The 17070-nt window shown below is 42.1% G+C and overlaps 1 protein-coding gene across 1 annotated transcript in view; it reads left to right on the forward strand.

Moving 5' to 3' along the window:
• The first annotated feature begins 2329 nt into the window (after positions 1–2329).
• The window catches only part of ly75 (lymphocyte antigen 75), a 35801-nt gene continuing 21060 nt past the window's right edge, over positions 2330–17070 (forward strand). The window contains exons 1-12 of the mRNA XM_080730567.1: positions 2330–2517; positions 3590–3970; positions 6172–6342; positions 7385–7546; positions 8322–8441; positions 10490–10630; positions 11645–11848; positions 14242–14399; positions 14950–15057; positions 15581–15669; positions 15951–16120; positions 16649–16848. Of these exons, the coding sequence (XP_080586693.1) occupies positions 2424–2517; positions 3590–3970; positions 6172–6342; positions 7385–7546; positions 8322–8441; positions 10490–10630; positions 11645–11848; positions 14242–14399; positions 14950–15057; positions 15581–15669; positions 15951–16120; positions 16649–16848 (1998 nt within the window). The 5' untranslated portion in view covers positions 2330–2423. The remainder of the gene's footprint in view (positions 2518–3589; positions 3971–6171; positions 6343–7384; positions 7547–8321; positions 8442–10489; positions 10631–11644; positions 11849–14241; positions 14400–14949; positions 15058–15580; positions 15670–15950; positions 16121–16648; positions 16849–17070) is intronic.

The following is a 17070-nucleotide window of genomic DNA, read 5'->3' on the forward strand; positions in this document are numbered from 1 at the left end:
ATTCATGAAAATGAGGCCATCAAGCGATTAGGTCTACTCATTACATTTACTGAAGTATAGCTCTCTCAAATCATACATAGGCTACTACCACATCATAAAAGTCGGATGCTCATGCTCTCCATAGATATAAGAAATATACTGTCTATCTATTCTATGATGCTCTGTGTTGACACTTCCATGGGTGGGGTGCACGGCGCCTGCTAGTGGCTACCATTTAATAGTACCTTCAAGGTTGTGTGGGACCTTGAAGGTGTGGGGTCAGGCAAGGTAAGCGCGACATACATATATTGTAGATCTGTTATTGTATTTGGACGCATTAAATGCGTCCAAATACAATAAGAGATCTACAAGCACACAAAGCCCAAAGTCAAAATAAACCAATTTTATCGATTTTCCACCGAAAGGGCGGCGTTTATGTAGTTGTCCAGCCCATGTTTCCTTTTAGTTCAAGAAAGACTCAAAAGAGAAACTAGAAAATATTGTTCCTTCGAAACAATTGTGGGCTCGCTTCAAGCCAGAAAACAATGGCTATAAAAGTACACAATGTCAAGATCGCAGGCAGTGCTCTCTTTGACGTTACTGACGTCAAAGATTGGTCCATTTTGTTCCAAAAATGTGTTGTGCAAAAGTTGACCTGCTGGTGGCGCTATAACAGGCCTATGTCCCAATAGGTCAACTGTTCCTTGACCTATTGGGAATGTGCTTGCAAGATGATTTAGAGGCAGAAGAATAATTTGCATAAAACTGCAATATTCATTGAATTATTAAAAAAGCATGTTTACATTTTAAAGAAATCCGATCTGACAGATCTTTAGATATCGGTCCAAAGTTCACGTAAAAAAAGTTTTGTGCACGTGGAGCGAAAATTCCAGAATAAAAGCGGGTTTACGCGTTTTACAAACTGCTCAAAATGGCGGAAAATCGAAGGGCGGCGCTTACTTAACAATGACACAGATGTCTTCCGCTCGAGTCAAAGCACGCGTGTAAGCAAGTTGCATGACTTCAAACGAAACGAGTCATGACTTATGCCCGTTTGAAGTTTGAAATTTCAAACGCTTCGTATAGCGCCCCCCTTTGGCCGATTGGAATAAAATTGGTTTCAGTGATACTTTGACTAACCCTCTACATCTTTGCCAAATGCCATGAACGTGTAACTTTGCATGTATGATTTAGAGGCCGAAGAATAATTTGCATAAAACCGCAATATACATTGAATTATTAAAAAATTATATTTCACTTTAAAAGAAATCCGCCGAGATAAATCTGACCGTATTGGTCCAAAGTTCATGTAAAAAAAAGTTTCGTGCGCGTAACGAAAAAAACCCAGGAGGAGATAGATTTTTACTGTTTTTCATATAATTCCGAATTGTGGGAGACCTAAAGGTCAGAGGTCAAAAGTTAGAGGGTAAAAGTTGTTCGGCATGAGGAGACGCATAAGTGTATACAGGTTTCATGGCTGTATGTATAACACAGCATGAGCTATACCTGTTCAAAGATCGCACTTTCGAAGGCTTCCTACAGCGCCACCATTTGGCCGATTGCTATAGAAAATAATAGCACACTTCGCCACTGTAAACTGAACACATTGATGTTTTTATTTTCATTTTCTCACTAAGTATGTAGGAGTAGAACGGAACCGAAGTTCCCGTCTACAGTATGCATGATAGATAAATAATGACAAGAACTAAAGTGTGCTCGCCTATAGGCGAGCCCACAATTAGGCGTTTGCCCAGGTCCCAAAGAAACTAGTGAAAATAGCAGATCTACAAGCTCACAATGCCTGACCTCGCAGCGAGCTTGTAGATCGGCGTACTACTTCTCAGACATCATGTTTGTTTAATCATTTACAGAATTTCTTTAGTAATAATTATTCAAAACAAAATGTAGGAAACAAAAAAACAAAGGGACCTAGCCATAAATCATAACTCTTGTAGAGTGCTTTTATTTTGGGATGTTATAACATCCAATAAAAGCACTCTACAAGAGTTATGATTTATGGCTAAAAAAGACCCATAAGAAGAAGAATCTGTCTGCGACCCACAAATGGGTCCCCACTCCCCAGTGGTCTAGTCTGGTCTAGTCCAGCCCAGGTCCAACAATAACCGAGAGAGATGTCACCATGATCATGGGCTGGATCATGATGTCACGGATCGCTACACTGCTGCAGACGGTCTGATCCTCATTCACTGACAGTTGGGGTTGGGCTGAGATTGAGACAGACCATACTCTATGAGACACACACACACACACACACACACACACACAGAGAGAGAGAGAGACAGAGAGAGCTGCCCTGCGCAAGGCGATCATTTTGGGGGGTACAGTTTACTTGTAGGAATATGTATCGAGCAACGCACCAGGGTCCTCCTCATTCTGCATGAATCCGAAAAAGACACGTTTTGTGGTGTTGAACTCGTCGAACCATGTCCAAAACTACTCTTTGTCTTTGTTTCTTCATTGTGTGGGAGACGGTCGGGATTCTTTTAGGAACTTATTGTGCGCCGGCTGGAACTTCTGGTGAGTTTTGAGTCCATTGGATGTATTTTTCTTTTCTTTGATATTATTGCCAGTCAGTGTTTTGTGCTTTTCGACCAGATTTGATTCATCTATTTAAGATAAGCCAAACCTTAGAAGCGCTCAATACCACGTACGGCGGGGGACAATGTAAACAAACAGGACTACAAGTCAAGACATGTTGATCTAAAATGACATGACTATTAGTCTCAGTTGCCATTTCACAATGTAGCCTAATAGCAGCTGCATAGGACAGGGTAATACATGTTGCTTATTGTAGTTTCTCTTTCAGTGCGGGCTAACTTTTAGCACACAGGACGCATGCATAGCACAGCAGTGTAATGAGATGTCGGACTTATGGGCAGTCCCCCTCTCTCATGACATTGGTCCGACACATCATTGTTCCGACGTCCCATTAGTCCGACGCTGGTCGCTGCTACTAAGCCTAACCCGCCTAAACCTAACCCTAATCTCTGTAAAACTATGCATAAACCTAACCAATTTAGGACTATTGAGATGTATGTAGGACTAATGAGATGTCGGACTTATGGGAAATCCCCCTCTCTACTGCCCCCTCACCCTGTTTCCGTTTCTGTTCTCTCTCTCTCTCTCTCTCTCTCTCTCTCTCTCTCTCTCTCTCTCTCTTTCTCTCTCTCTCTCTCTCCCCCCCTCTTTTTGTGTCTCTCTCATCTTGTGTGTCTCTCTCTCTCTTCTTGTGACTGTCTCTCCTTTTGTGTGTGTGTGTGTGTGTGTGTGTGTGTGTGTGTGTGTGTGTGTGTGTGTGTGTGTGTGTCTCTCCCTGTCTCGTTCTCTTATGTTTTATTTAGAGCATCAACATTTTGTGCTCCTGTTTTATTGCCTTTGGGATAAACAGTTTAGCTGTATTCATTCTGGCATCAGGCCACTCCCCTCAGATATTCACACAAGTCCCTTTTATTAAGATGTTGTTGTCTTTCCTGTGAGATGGTTCAGCTCCACATACTATCGTTATTTATAAACACTCACCAGGCCTCAGTTGGGAATGATTACTCATCAGTCATCATCACTCATGGCTTTCCTTCTGTTATCATCACAGACGTGGATGCTTTTACCATCCGCCACAAAGAGGAACAGACGTGCTTGGTGGCGACGGACTCGACCACCGTGGGCCTGGAGTCCTGTAACCAGGCCAATGGGTCTCAGTGGTGGAAGTGGGGGTCCGGACATCGGCTCTTCCACGTGAACACGTCCCTTTGCCTGGGGTTGGAGGTGCAGTCCAAAGCGCTGTCGCTGTTGGACTGTGGCACCAAAGGGCTGAGCAGCATACTGTGGTGGCGTTGCCGAGATGGCACTGTTTACACTGTTTACCAGATGGGCCTGACTCTCAGCGGCGGCAGCGTGCTGGCCAAGCGTGACCCAGACGACTCCTGGACCAGAGATGGAACCCAGGACGGCATATGTCAGCAGCCGTACCGCGGTGAGTGAGTGCACTGTTCCAGAGAGATGGTCAGATGGAAGCAGGGGTCTTCAACGATTTCAGCCCAATGACCCCTTAGTTTAGAGAGAGATGAAGCAGGGACCCCCACAACCTTTTCATAGATTCCATATACAGTAGTTTCATTGTTTGACATCACAATCATCGGTGTATTTTGGGTTCATGTGAATTTGTGTGTCCAGATATTTAACCACTTGAACTGTCAATACTTAATAAACTTGACCTTTCACTCTGTACTTGGTCTGCTCTTTCCCCCCTCTACACGAAACCTCTTTGCCAAAAATAGCCGATCTACAAGCTCACAACGCCTCGCTCTGCGAGGCGTTGTGAGCTTGTAGATCAGCTATTTTTGGTTAAAGATCTCGACTTATGGACACTATAGGTTAAAGTGGTTAATATAGAAATGGCGAAAAAAAGCTTCTATCACACAAAGATTTGGAGGACCCCCTGTAGTAACTCTGAGGACCCCCTAGTTGGAGCAGTGTCCAAAAATGTGTTTTGGAAGAATCGGCCTCATGGTGGCGCTAGAAGAGGGCCATGTGAGAAATGATGGGTGGGGTTGTGTTTTGGCAGCCAAGTATTGTGTGTGCAAAGTTTGGCATGGATCGGGGCAACGGTGGCGGAGATATGAGTAGGGGAAAAGTGTGACACGACGTGACGTGACGTGACGTGACGTGACGTGACGTGACGTGACTGACAGACAGACAGACAGACAGACGGTGGAGCTATTCATATAACTTGCGACCTGACGGTCGCAATAATTTTTTTATTGAAGTTGAATTCAGTTTAGCCTGTACTTTTGTTTCCCCACAACCTTTTCTTGCTATTGTCTCCTTATGCCCCTTTAACAAACTAGTTTTGCATAACTAGACTATTGCTTGTATTTAGTGTGACTACAGCTTGTTTGGTCGTATGTTTTTGATTCTGTGCCGTGTGGGATTCTACGTGTTACAGATTACCCATCAAGTACTGTATAGTGATTGGCCTAATTCCAAGATTCAGTTACAAACAGTGCAATGATCTTTGGTAAGTTAGGGGAAGTCCATGTGAGCTGCATCACCTTTGATATGCTATAAACAGTATTGTGATCTGTGACCGGTATGATAACTTCTTGGTTTCATTTTTGATCTACACTTCAATATGAGGCCTGCACCGTCTTCATTTCAGAATACAATAGAATGTAATAGAATAAAACATTTTCTCACTCATTGAGTTACACATTGAGCATTGACATTATCTATGAATGCAGATGAGTCGATATTGATTGATTGATTGATTATTTTATTAGGACAAAACACTAGGGATGGTCCGATCAGGTTTTTTGGAACCGAGCACCAATCACAAAAGTTTGATCACCCGATCCCGATCAATCACCGATCCGATCAAGTTATTATTTATATTTTCTAAATGTTAATGTTTTAACTTTAATTCATTCATTCACTCATGAATTCATTTATATATTTGCCTTATAGTTATTTACCAGCATTACTATGTATTTATTATCATAGCAGTAACTAATTATTCCTTCAGCACTGTGGAAATGAATACCCCAAAATGGCCTCAAGTGGGCATACTGAACGGCTGGTTGATCGGATGCACCGATCCGATCGGATCGGTGAATTTACCTTTTGATCTAAACCACCGATTATCGCCGATCACGCTTTGATCGGCCCGATCCGATCCATTGCCGATTGATCGGTAACATCTCTACAAAACAGTACAAGTATAGTCAAAACAATTGAAATGTAGTACAGTAAAAGTACAGTTAAACACCCTGCCTAAAAGGAACATCCCAAATAAGACTTTTTACTGTCTTTTTATGTTGGAAGCCCACTGTATTTAATTCATGAACATAATAAATAGCAAGCAAAGAAAACAGAATAATATCGCAGTTATAAAAAACACTATGTACAGGATAGGGGAAACAAGGGGGTGGGGGTGCTCACTTCTCAACTGTCTAAGGGAGGTAGTCAAGGAATTCCACACCTGGGTGGCAGTGTTGTAGAAGGAGAATTTACCCATATTTGTCTTATGGGTTTGTGTTATCATACCTTTTAGCACCAGCTGGCTGCAGTGTTTTTAGATTTGGGCCCAGGTGTTTGATTTTGTGTACCGCAATGTTGTAGAACTAAAACGGCTAACTTATTTGGCTTCATGCACTTCTCTCCTCTCATTCCCCATAGTTGTTCACACCACAAACGGGAACTCTGCTGGAGCCCCCTGTGAGTTTCCTTTCCTCTACAATGGCACCTGGCATCACCGCTGCCTCCCTGATGAGGATTCCCCTGGATTGTCCTGGTGTGCCACCTCCGATGAAGTCACTGAAAGAAAATGGGGCCACTGTCTAAAACCTGGCATGTTGTATTTTGTTGTCTCTCAATCACATATGAGCCAGAAATATCACCCATCACTTAAAAAAAAAAACGTCATACCATAGACTATAAAAATTGACCCAATGCCTCCCTGCTTGGCACTCAGCACCAAGGGTTTGATTAGGGGTAAGTAAGTCCCTGCGACAAACTATTGTCATGTCCAGGGGGTGAATTTGTACATCAAGCTGCCTCGTGCTGCAGAAACAGGAGATACGCTCCTGCCCTATGGGCCACATTATGGCTCAGCAAGGCCATGTGACTTGTGATTTTTTTTAAATAGACGTGTAGCCAGGAATACACTGAAATATTGAGAGAGCATGTGACAGATAACTGAGGGTACGATAGGATAATAATAATAAACGTTATTTATAAAGCGCTTTTCAAAACGTTACAAAGTGCTTTAGGATAGGCTTCTCTGATCCTGCTATTAAAAGAATATGACAGCATAGTGCATACAGCCATACACACACCATACATACAGATATCATTATGCAGTACAACACAGACTGCCAAAAGATTGTACACTGCCAATTGAACGACACAGACAACTATAGAATTCAGTAAGATGAACACAAAATGATCACAAAAAATGACATGTTCAGTTAAAACACATTAACAAGCGGCGGTATGGGAGTTTGGCTAGCTTGTCATTTATGGCTCTGATGGACAGAGTGACAAAGGAGTGCAACCCCCAAGGACACGTGACCGGCCATGATCCTACTGTGAATCTCATCTAATACAGGAAATGTTTAGGCAGTTCCCATCAGCTGTCATAACAATGTCAGAACAAGCACACCCTGACACCATTGTGCACTGACGAGTAGTTTATCGCTCATACATGGGGATACGTACCGTAACCCTGTGACTCCAGTGCATTCACAGATTGTTAAAAAGTGTAATAATTGCCCCGTAAATGAATAGTGCTGATTTTACAATGTAGGCTGAACAGTGGGAGACCATACAGTGTAATATAGCACTTATATGCAATAACTTATCATTGTGACGTTGTCTGTCTCCTTCACAGAGGATGGGTGCCAGACTCAGTTTATGGCGGAAGAGGGGGGATCATGCTACGAGTTTGTTCCCAACGCAGCAGTGACTTGGCACGAGGCTTTGGATTCATGTCGCAGCCAAGGGGCTGACCTGCTCACCCTCTCTGGCCCTGAAGACCTCTCCTCTTCCGTCTGTAAGACTGTTCTCCTTTACAAGCCTGCGTAAACCTGACAGTCAAATGCGGCCGATTCTAATAAAAATATTACATTTGATCACAACTGAAGCATGTCGAAGATTACAAAACCTTTTTCCTTTTTTCCCCTTCGATTTAACAATCGAGTACACACTCTGCACACTAAAATAGCACCATTGTTTGTTTGCCTGTTCTTGAAAGTCATGTCAGGTGACACCAAATAACACACCAGACAGGCCGAGCCAAATTTACCTCTGTCAGTTTCACTTTAGCCTTTGCTCTGTAATTGTCTCCCAGGCATAGGATGATGAATTGGATAGCGTTTTACAGGAACTAATTATGTTGTAACTTTAGTTTAAATGGATTTCACAGCAGTAGTTAGAATATTATTTGTTGTGTGTGTCTCAGTATCTGTTCTCTCTCTTCCTCTTCCTCTCACTCTGTAGAGAACTCTTTGAGCTGCACTGCAGGGCGCTGCTCTCAACACGGCTTTGGTCTAATTGTGTTTCATTCAATGCAAAGAAGCCAAAAAGTGCCACGCACGTACACACATCTCATGCAAATATGATCAAATACTGACGAAGGCTGAAGCTTTTAACTTGTTCTGCTTATCATCAGTTGCCAAAGAAAAACTAAGTTCATTTTGCAGCCTTTTTTCTTATACTCACTCAACCGAAAAAGCCTTCCATTGTTCTCATCTTGTCTTGATTCTCAATCGCTCTACTTGTCACATACCATTATGCAACTGGCATATTTTGATGTTTGTCTTTTGCAGTAATGGGAGGTCTTGGCAGAATGCCGGGGAGGATGTGGATCGGTCTTCACCAGCTGGACACCTCTCAGGGTTGGCAGTGGTCAGATGGCTCGCCGCTGTCTTACCTGCGATGGGAACCAGGTGAGAGCACAAACACACGACCCAGAGTTGTGTGATGACATGCACTTAGGGATGGGACGATAAGCGATAGTATTGTTTATCGCGATAAAAAACACTCACGATAATCTTATCGTGGAGATTTAATTTATCGTGATATCCTCCGTCATGCACTGGGAACAATTCACCTTTTATTTGCCGAGCTGCATATCCAGTACCATTTAAACCCTCTATTGGTAAAATGTACTTATAATATATGTACTTGATACAGTCTTTTTTTCACTCTCTACCAAATCTCTTTGCCAAAAAATAGCTGCTTGTAGAGCTTGTAGATCTGCTATTTTTGGCAAATGTTCTATCCCAGGATAATGGATGTTGGGGATATTTTGATTATCGCGATATCGTTGTAAATCGTGATTTCTATGGTGACAATAATCGTGATATGAAATGTTCATACCGTCCCATCCCTACATGCACTGTATGACTTCATCTTATCTCATCATCTTTCTTTGTTAGCTTTATTTCATATCTGTTTGGGAAAAGTGATAAACTTCGTGATAAATGAAGAAACAAAACAAACAAATAGGTTGTATATATTGTTGTCTTGGTTAAGTCAAAGGCCTTCTTAGAAACCATGTTGTAACCCACATTTATGTCACAATTAAGCCACCAGATGAACAAAAACAGTCCAATCCTTTTAAGGCAGGACTGCACAGCATGTGCCGACTGCTTTGTCCGGCGTCTACACAAACACAATTGGCACGTGTTCAGGGGAGGGAACCCGGGCGGGGCCGGGCAGGGTCTCTGTATGTATTCCTACGGGCTGGGGCAGGGAGTGGGATGAAGGTCCTCCTGGTTTGGGCTCCTCACTGGTAGGTGAGTCAGTAGGATACAACAGCAGTGACAACACAAATGTGTGTGGGGACGAATCAGTTGACTAAATTGAGGAGAAAAAATGGTATGGCTGTCATTAATCAAAACCTGTCAGCAGAATATTGCTAAATTTGAATCACGTAGAGACGTGCCTCACAATAACTATGTTGGTTTAACTTAACTACTTTCCAACTTTCAGTTTCACTTTGGCTTCAATTGCATCACCGGGCATTTCCTGGTTTTGCAAACTATTTTGCTGCGTTTATTCATAGCTGGGGTGGTTCTGTTTTATGTTGTCATGCTCATAGTGGTGTGTGCTGTGATCAGGTTTACTTCTGAGGGGACAGGTAAACGGGCAAACCCAGTTCTAGATTGCTAGATAGACATACAAATAGGATTAGAATTGTTAATCTTCTTTGGTTTGTATATTTGTTTCCGTTTAATATTATGATTAATTGCAACAAATATGGACACAGCTATTTCAGAAAAAAACTTTCCTTTCAAAGCTTGACAAATGTTTACAAATTGTTAAATGTGAAATGTAATTCTAGTGATTTGCAGGCCAAATATTTCCCAATGAATTGTGTAATGCTAATTTTAGAGCTCTGCTGCTGTTGGTGCAGTGCTGTAAACTGTGACTCACTGTCCGACAGAGAGAAACAATGAGGCCAGTGTTGTAAACAAGGTCATTGTGACTGGCCATTGATTGGACACAGTGTAGTATTGAGCTTGTTTGGGCACACTAACACATTATGGACACTGAGTGGAACGCCTTATAAATCCTGCTAACTATTGTAATATGGTGAGCTGTGTAAGACTGGCAGTGTAGCCACACTGTCCTTAACTCTGAGGTTACTTTAGCCATCCAGATTAATGCTGATCTGAGATTTCTTTAGTGGTGACAACCACTTAAGCCCTATATACTTAATTCTATGATGGACAGTGAAAATAGCTGCTGATCTACAAGCTCACAACGCATGACACACTGTGAGCTTGTAGATCTTTCCATATTAGTCAATTTATTGTATTTATTTAGTCAATTTATTTGATAAAATATGTATTTATTTTACTTTATTTTATTTTTTATTTTGTAATAGATTTTAGCAAACTCACTTTAAAAACTAGTTAAAAACTATAATAACCTTGGATCAAACGACAATCACTAAATGTGACGTGAATACATGTTTTGTGTTGGACAGGAATGCCATTCTCCTCCTTGTTTGTTGAGTCAGACTGTGGCGTACTGAACTCTAGACAGCGATATGAGTCTGAAGCGTGTGACAAACGGCTGCCATACGTCTGCAAGAAAACCACCAACGCCTCCCGTACATCAACAACTGGTACTTTCACTTCCTTTTAACTACGTGAAAACCACTCATTTTCAACATTGAACTATTTATATACCTTAGAGTTAGAAAAAAGTCCCCTCTTCTGTGTTGCCTAGAACTGGAGGATTGATTGTGGGGTCATGTGATCAGTGACATCATGAATGTGTATTCTTTGGCTTGCAGAGTACATCTTCATGATGTCACTGATCACATGACCCCACAATCAATCCTCCAGTTCTAGGCAACACAGAAGGGAGGACTTTTTTCTTATTTCCTCACAACAACTTAGGTATATTAATGACAGTTCAAAGTTGAAAATGAGTGGTATTCCCCTTTAACTACTGTACTTGAACCACCCGTCGTTGTCGGGTGGAAACCTTGTACAGTATGTCCAAAAACCTTTTTTTTTTGTTATTATTTAAAAAAGAAACGATTTAAAGTAGTGAAAATAGAAGCACACAACGCCTCACGATGCGAGGCAATGTGTGCTTCTAGATTGGCTATTTTCACTACTTTTGTGCGACACTTTGTATGATGAAGTAGGGCTTTCATTTACACAATAAATTAAAAAAAAACATACAAATGTGAAACTTGGAGATGCCTTGTATCTCGTAACCTTCTGCCTGACAGTGACGATATACTGTACTGAAGTTAATATTACAACCAAGATCTCGATGTTGTTATTTTACCGTACATCCTCTCTTCAAAACCAATGTAAAGGAACACTCAAACACTTTTTCAACTTTAGCTCCAATTGCTCCATATATTGGTTCCTCACTAAATCCTCACTCTTGGACCATTTTGGTCTACTCATGTAGGCAGGCTTTGTATAGCCTAAAGCAGAGCGGAAATCATAACTGCGGTGTCAAGTGGCAACGCTTGGCACCGCGACACCACAGGGCAGCGCTCTGTGGATTAGTTTATAGTTCTGCTAGATTGACTTCCTTTTTCTTGTTTAGGCAACAACTATAGCTCTCTCTTTCTCTCTCTCTCTCTCTCTGTGTTTGGTTTTCTGTCTCTCTGTAGATACTTCACTTTACAAGGAAACAGTGTGTGACAAGGACTGGATCTCATGGAACGGCTGGTGCTACAAGTTGGTGAAGGATGTCAACAAGACATTTGCGGATGCTAAGTTGAGCTGTGGAGCTGTGGAGGGAGGAGACGGAAGGTCTCTGGCCAGTTTACACTCCTTTGACACCAAGGAGATGATCAGTACTAACTTCCATACAGGTAGAGCCCCCCCCCCCCCCACCAAACACACACACACACACACACCACTTTGCAATTTACGTTTTAATCCAGAGCGATTTACAATAAGCAAGGACAGCACATGCTGATATATCAATACATCAACATTAATACATCAAATGCATTGAAATAGTAATCCAAATAGACAGAGAACCTATTTTCGGTCTACTTATGTATAGGGTTATAGGGTTCGATCAGGCTTTGGAGGTATGGGGGTGCCATACCTGTGGCTGCTTTGAAGGCCAGCATCAGTGTTTTGTACGCTGTGCGGGCAGCAACCGGGAGCCAGTGGAGGGAGTGTAGACAATTTGCCCTCCTGGCCCCCAAACTGTGAAATAAACTCCCTGTCACACTTCAGAACAGCAGACTCACTACCTAGCTTCCACCGTTGTCTGAAGACTCACCTCCTCAGACTCACCTCCTCAGACTCACCTCTTCAGACTCCACCTTAGCCCATATTACTTACCATAGCACTTGCCTACCCTCAATGACCATACATGTTAGGCCACATTCTCATAATATAATTCGCTTTAGTTGTGCGAATGGGAGGGGTGAAGTTGCCACATTCTTGCATATTTAATTGATACATTTGCGCTCACACTGCACTTTGTCATCCGAAACAAGGAATCGCTGAGTCCACGTCTGTCCACAGGACATGTATGTATCCAAGCTGCATAATAATGCCTCCTCCATCTCCCTATGTTTATTAATTCTTCAAATTCAACTCACAATGCAACCGCAGGACCCCCACAAAATTGCGGCACAGGCGTTAGTCTATTTATCTGCGGTCGGAAACGGGCGATCAAAAAATAAAACCAGCGGCGGCCGGAGGGCCTCGCAAAATCTACCAGCAATAAACCAGACAGTAAATACTTTAGCAAGATATGAATATCTACGAAGAGGAGAACGTCAACGTGTCTCTCTCTCTCTCTCTCTCTCTCTCTCTCTCTCTCTGCCCCTCGTCTTGCCCTCCCTGGCTCCCTCTCTCTCTGCGCTACGCGCATAAAGCGTCTCCATTTGGACATGATTTGGCACAGAGAGCGAGAGAGAGAGAGAGCGCGCGCACGAGCAAGGGCGTGAGACCCACACATCGGCCTGTATTATATTAGGCCTATAGCCTATATATGATATACAATAGTGACTCCAGTGGCACTTTCCTTTTATCTGACTGTGAGCAACTCCTCAAATAATACACTACATGCGCGATCGAGGGAGCGGTGATCAGAAATTAAATCAATGAGGGGAGGGGGCGGCCAGCATAGACCTTAGGCTAATGGTCATAAATCTAATGAGAGCGGACGGTCTGGAGGGGGATTTAACCTTTTATATATAACTATGGATTTAACCCGCACATGGCTCTATATACCACAATGTTTCATTGCCTGTATTTGAGACGGATGGATTCACACCAACAGTGAAGCGTTTGCTGTAGCGAATCGAAACCACCGTTTTTTTGTGGATTTGCATTCTGTTTCTTTGATTCGAAAAAGAATACGGATGCGTCTTCACACATGCCCAAACGTTGTGTATTTTCCGACAATACGTTACAGGATTCGTTTTAATCGCAATAAAACGTGTCTGTGTGAATGCCGCCTAAGTTAGATAGCATTTTTAGATTTTTATATAAAGTTTTTACTGAATAGGTGCTTGGTCTACCTACGTTCTTTTTCTTAGATTACTATTTCTATGCGTTTGATGTATTGATGTTGATGTATTTATGTATTAACTTGCTCAGTTAATACATAAGTATTGTTCAGTAAGTCGCTCTGGATTAAGAGCTAAATGCCTAAATTGTAATTGTAAATTGGAGAAGGGGGGAGACGTGAACATTTTGTCTGGTTGAAAACCAATCGTGCTGCGGCATTCTGGACTTTACCCTTGCTCTTGCACTCCTTATGTATTTCCTGTATCTGTATGCAGATGTACTGTATGTTGGTTAGATTCCTTGTTCACACATGAATCATGATGTGTATGTTATTTACTGTAGATATACTCACTGTACATACACTGTTTATCCACAGAATACCAAGTATGTCATTTATGTAGCATGTTGTTGAGATAGATAGGATGATGTTTATGCCGTATCCTAGTTACTTTGTAGCACTTCATAGTTTTCTATTTAGTGACCACTTTCCCTTCTGTTTGCTGACTAGACTTCACCCTTCTTACTTCGTCCGATCTTGCACTTTGTAAGTTGCTCTGGATGAAAGCACCTGCTAAATGCTTAAATTGTAAATTGAGACATCGCTGCTCGCTTTCCCTTTCACTTACAGTGCATGTGTGTAAATGGACCTGGTTGCCTAGTGACGGACATGAATGACTACAGACTATTTCCTTTTTAAAATGAACTGATTGTGCGTGTTGTGCTCAATCAGATGGCCCGCTGGATGTGTGGATCGGTTTAATGGGAAAAGACATTAACTCCACTGTGTTCACGTGGGTGGACCAGGCACCAGTCACCTTCACCTACTGGGGCCAAAACCAACCCCTTCAACCCTCCCAGGATCCCAGCTGTGTCTTCTACTCTGGACAGGTGTGTATTAGAGCTAGTTGACTAGTGCAGGGGTCTTCAACGTTTTCAGGCCAAGGACCCCTTAGCTGAGAGAGAGATGAAGCAGGGATCCCCAGATTCCATATAGTTTCATCGTTTGACAGCACTGAGCACAATCATCAGTGTATTTTTGATTCATGTCAATTTGTGTTATCATTTATGTAACCACTTGAACCGTCAATACAGTACTGTACTTAATAAACTTGGCCTTTCACTCTGTACTTAGTCTGCTCTTTTTTCCTGTCTACACCAAATCTCTTTGCCGAAAATAGATGATGTACAAGCTCACAACGCCTCGCAGTGAGCTTATAGATCGGCTATTTTTGGCTAAAGTTCTCCAAATATGGACGTTAGGGTTCAAGTGGTTAATATAAAAAAGGAGAAAAAAGGTTTCTATCACTCTGATTTGAAGGACCCCCTGTAGTAACTCTGAGGACCCCCTAGTGTTCCCGGACCCCCTTGTAGACCCCTGGACTAGTCTATCAAACCACTGTTTCCCAAACATTTCAAACATGTTTTGTGCTCTCCCAAGGCTCATGGTTGGAGGATGGGGAATTGCACTCTCAAACTACCTTTCCTGTGTCAGAAGAAAGGCGAGGTCCGGGAGTCAGTGACGGATGCCGGGTGCCCACCTGAGGGGGTGAGCGTCATCGTCCACCTGACCTGATGTTAAATATATGCTTTCTAGGGCTGGCACCAACATGATTGTCATTTCAATAATTGCGATGAACAATTTACCGTAATAATTTATTTGGCTTTGAACCTTGGCACATATAAATAAAAAATACATTTCTGTTTGCCCTTGTATTGTAAAAAATAGATATGAGAAATGACTTTCATATAGTAAGACATGACTCAAAATAGTAGTCCACAAGTTCACAATGTGTCACAACGCATTCTGTGCTTGTAGATATGCTATTTTTGCTATTTTAAACAAATTATTTTGTACATGAATGGAGATTATTCGGACATTTATGTAAAATTATCGTGATTATCTTAAATAACTAAGATTAATTGATCATGTAATAAATGTGACAGGCGTGCTGTCAACCACATTTGACAATGGAAACCCCACGGTATCTTTCTTGATTTCACCTATCGCTCCGAATACCAAGATTTTGTTCCGGTCTCTTGATTTCTCCCTATGTGCTTCCTTCTGTCAGAAATGGAGAAGACATGGCAATTCATGCTACCAACTTAACCCCAAGGAAGTGTCTTTCAAAGAACACTGTAACATCACCATAAGAAACAGGTAGATGTTTGACAAGTGTCCCCTCTCTGTGACCTAAAGGTGACACTTAGTGACATGTTGTTCACTTATGCATTCATTGGATTGTTTTCCAATTCAATTGCCCTATTTGTACGTTTTCTTTAGATGCTTGCATTTTCTACTTATACTTTACTTATGTGACTATTTACTTTGTTGTTTATTGACTGGAGTTCATTCTTACTAATCCAATCTTGCACTTCAGTATCTCTGGAGTGTCCTCTAAATGCCCACGTTAAATGTCAATGTTTCCTCGTTTTTGCCAGGTTTGAGCAGGCTTTCATCAGCCGTCTACTCTTGGATCACATTGGAATGGATACCCAGTATTTCTGGATTGGCCTCCAGGACATTAAAAACACAGGGGAGTACCAGTGGGTGAGCCAGGACGGCGCTCCTAGCCAAGTCGAGTACACCCATTGGGGATGGTTTGAGCCAGGTTAGTGTCCAACACAGCACCATTAGTGCCTAAAATAACTGAACTGCACCTATTCAGCTGGTACGTGATTGTTGGAATAGGTGGCAATCACCTGAGAATGTATTATTTACAACCCTGTATCTCAGTGGTTCTCAACCTTTTCAGGCCACGACCCCCAAAATAATCATATTTTAACTGGGACCCCCTCACCCTGACGAGTACTAAGCGCTGAGGCATTACATTTTGTATAACAAGGTTCTATTGTGAAAATAGCAGATCTACATGCTCACAACGCCTCGCAACGCGAGGCGTTGTGAGTTGCGAGGCGTTGTGAGCATGTAAACAATGTTTTACATGCAAAACAATGAAACATTGTTTTGTGAGCAGAAAACAATGTTTCACATTAAGCCAATCATCTGGGGACCCCCCAAAATAATATGTGGACCCCGCTGGGGGTCCCGACCCACTGCTGTATCTGATGATCCTTTATCAGGGCTGGTAGAGGATCAGATTTGATTGACATTATGTTTTATTTATTGTACATTTTAGGTCTTCACGGGGGCTGCGTGGTCATGTCCACAGCCAAACCCCTGGGAATGTGGGAGGTGAAGAACTGCAGCTTGTTCAAAGCTGGTACCATTTGTAAAATAGACATCGCTCCTCCCCCGCCCCCAGAACCAGAGCCTGACCTCAGCATAGAGTGTCCTGATGGATGGATCTCCAGGCCTAACATCAAATACTGCTACAAGGTGTGTGCGTGCGTGCATCCTAATCATTCACCACTGAATTTAAATTGCATTAGGTTAGCCACATAACAATAGTACCTGTCACAATTATTACATAATCGACTAATCGCAATTACTTGACATATCCGCAGTTATTTTGTCATAATCGTTTCCATGTTGAAAAATATTCATATCATTTCAAATATTTACAAAAATAGTGGAAATAGTAGATCTACAAGCTCACAC

This window comes from Nannobrachium achirus (assembly GCF_963921795.1).
Source record: "Nannobrachium achirus genome assembly, chromosome: 7".
Classification (NCBI taxonomy): domain Eukaryota; kingdom Metazoa; phylum Chordata; class Actinopteri; order Myctophiformes; family Myctophidae; genus Nannobrachium; species Nannobrachium achirus.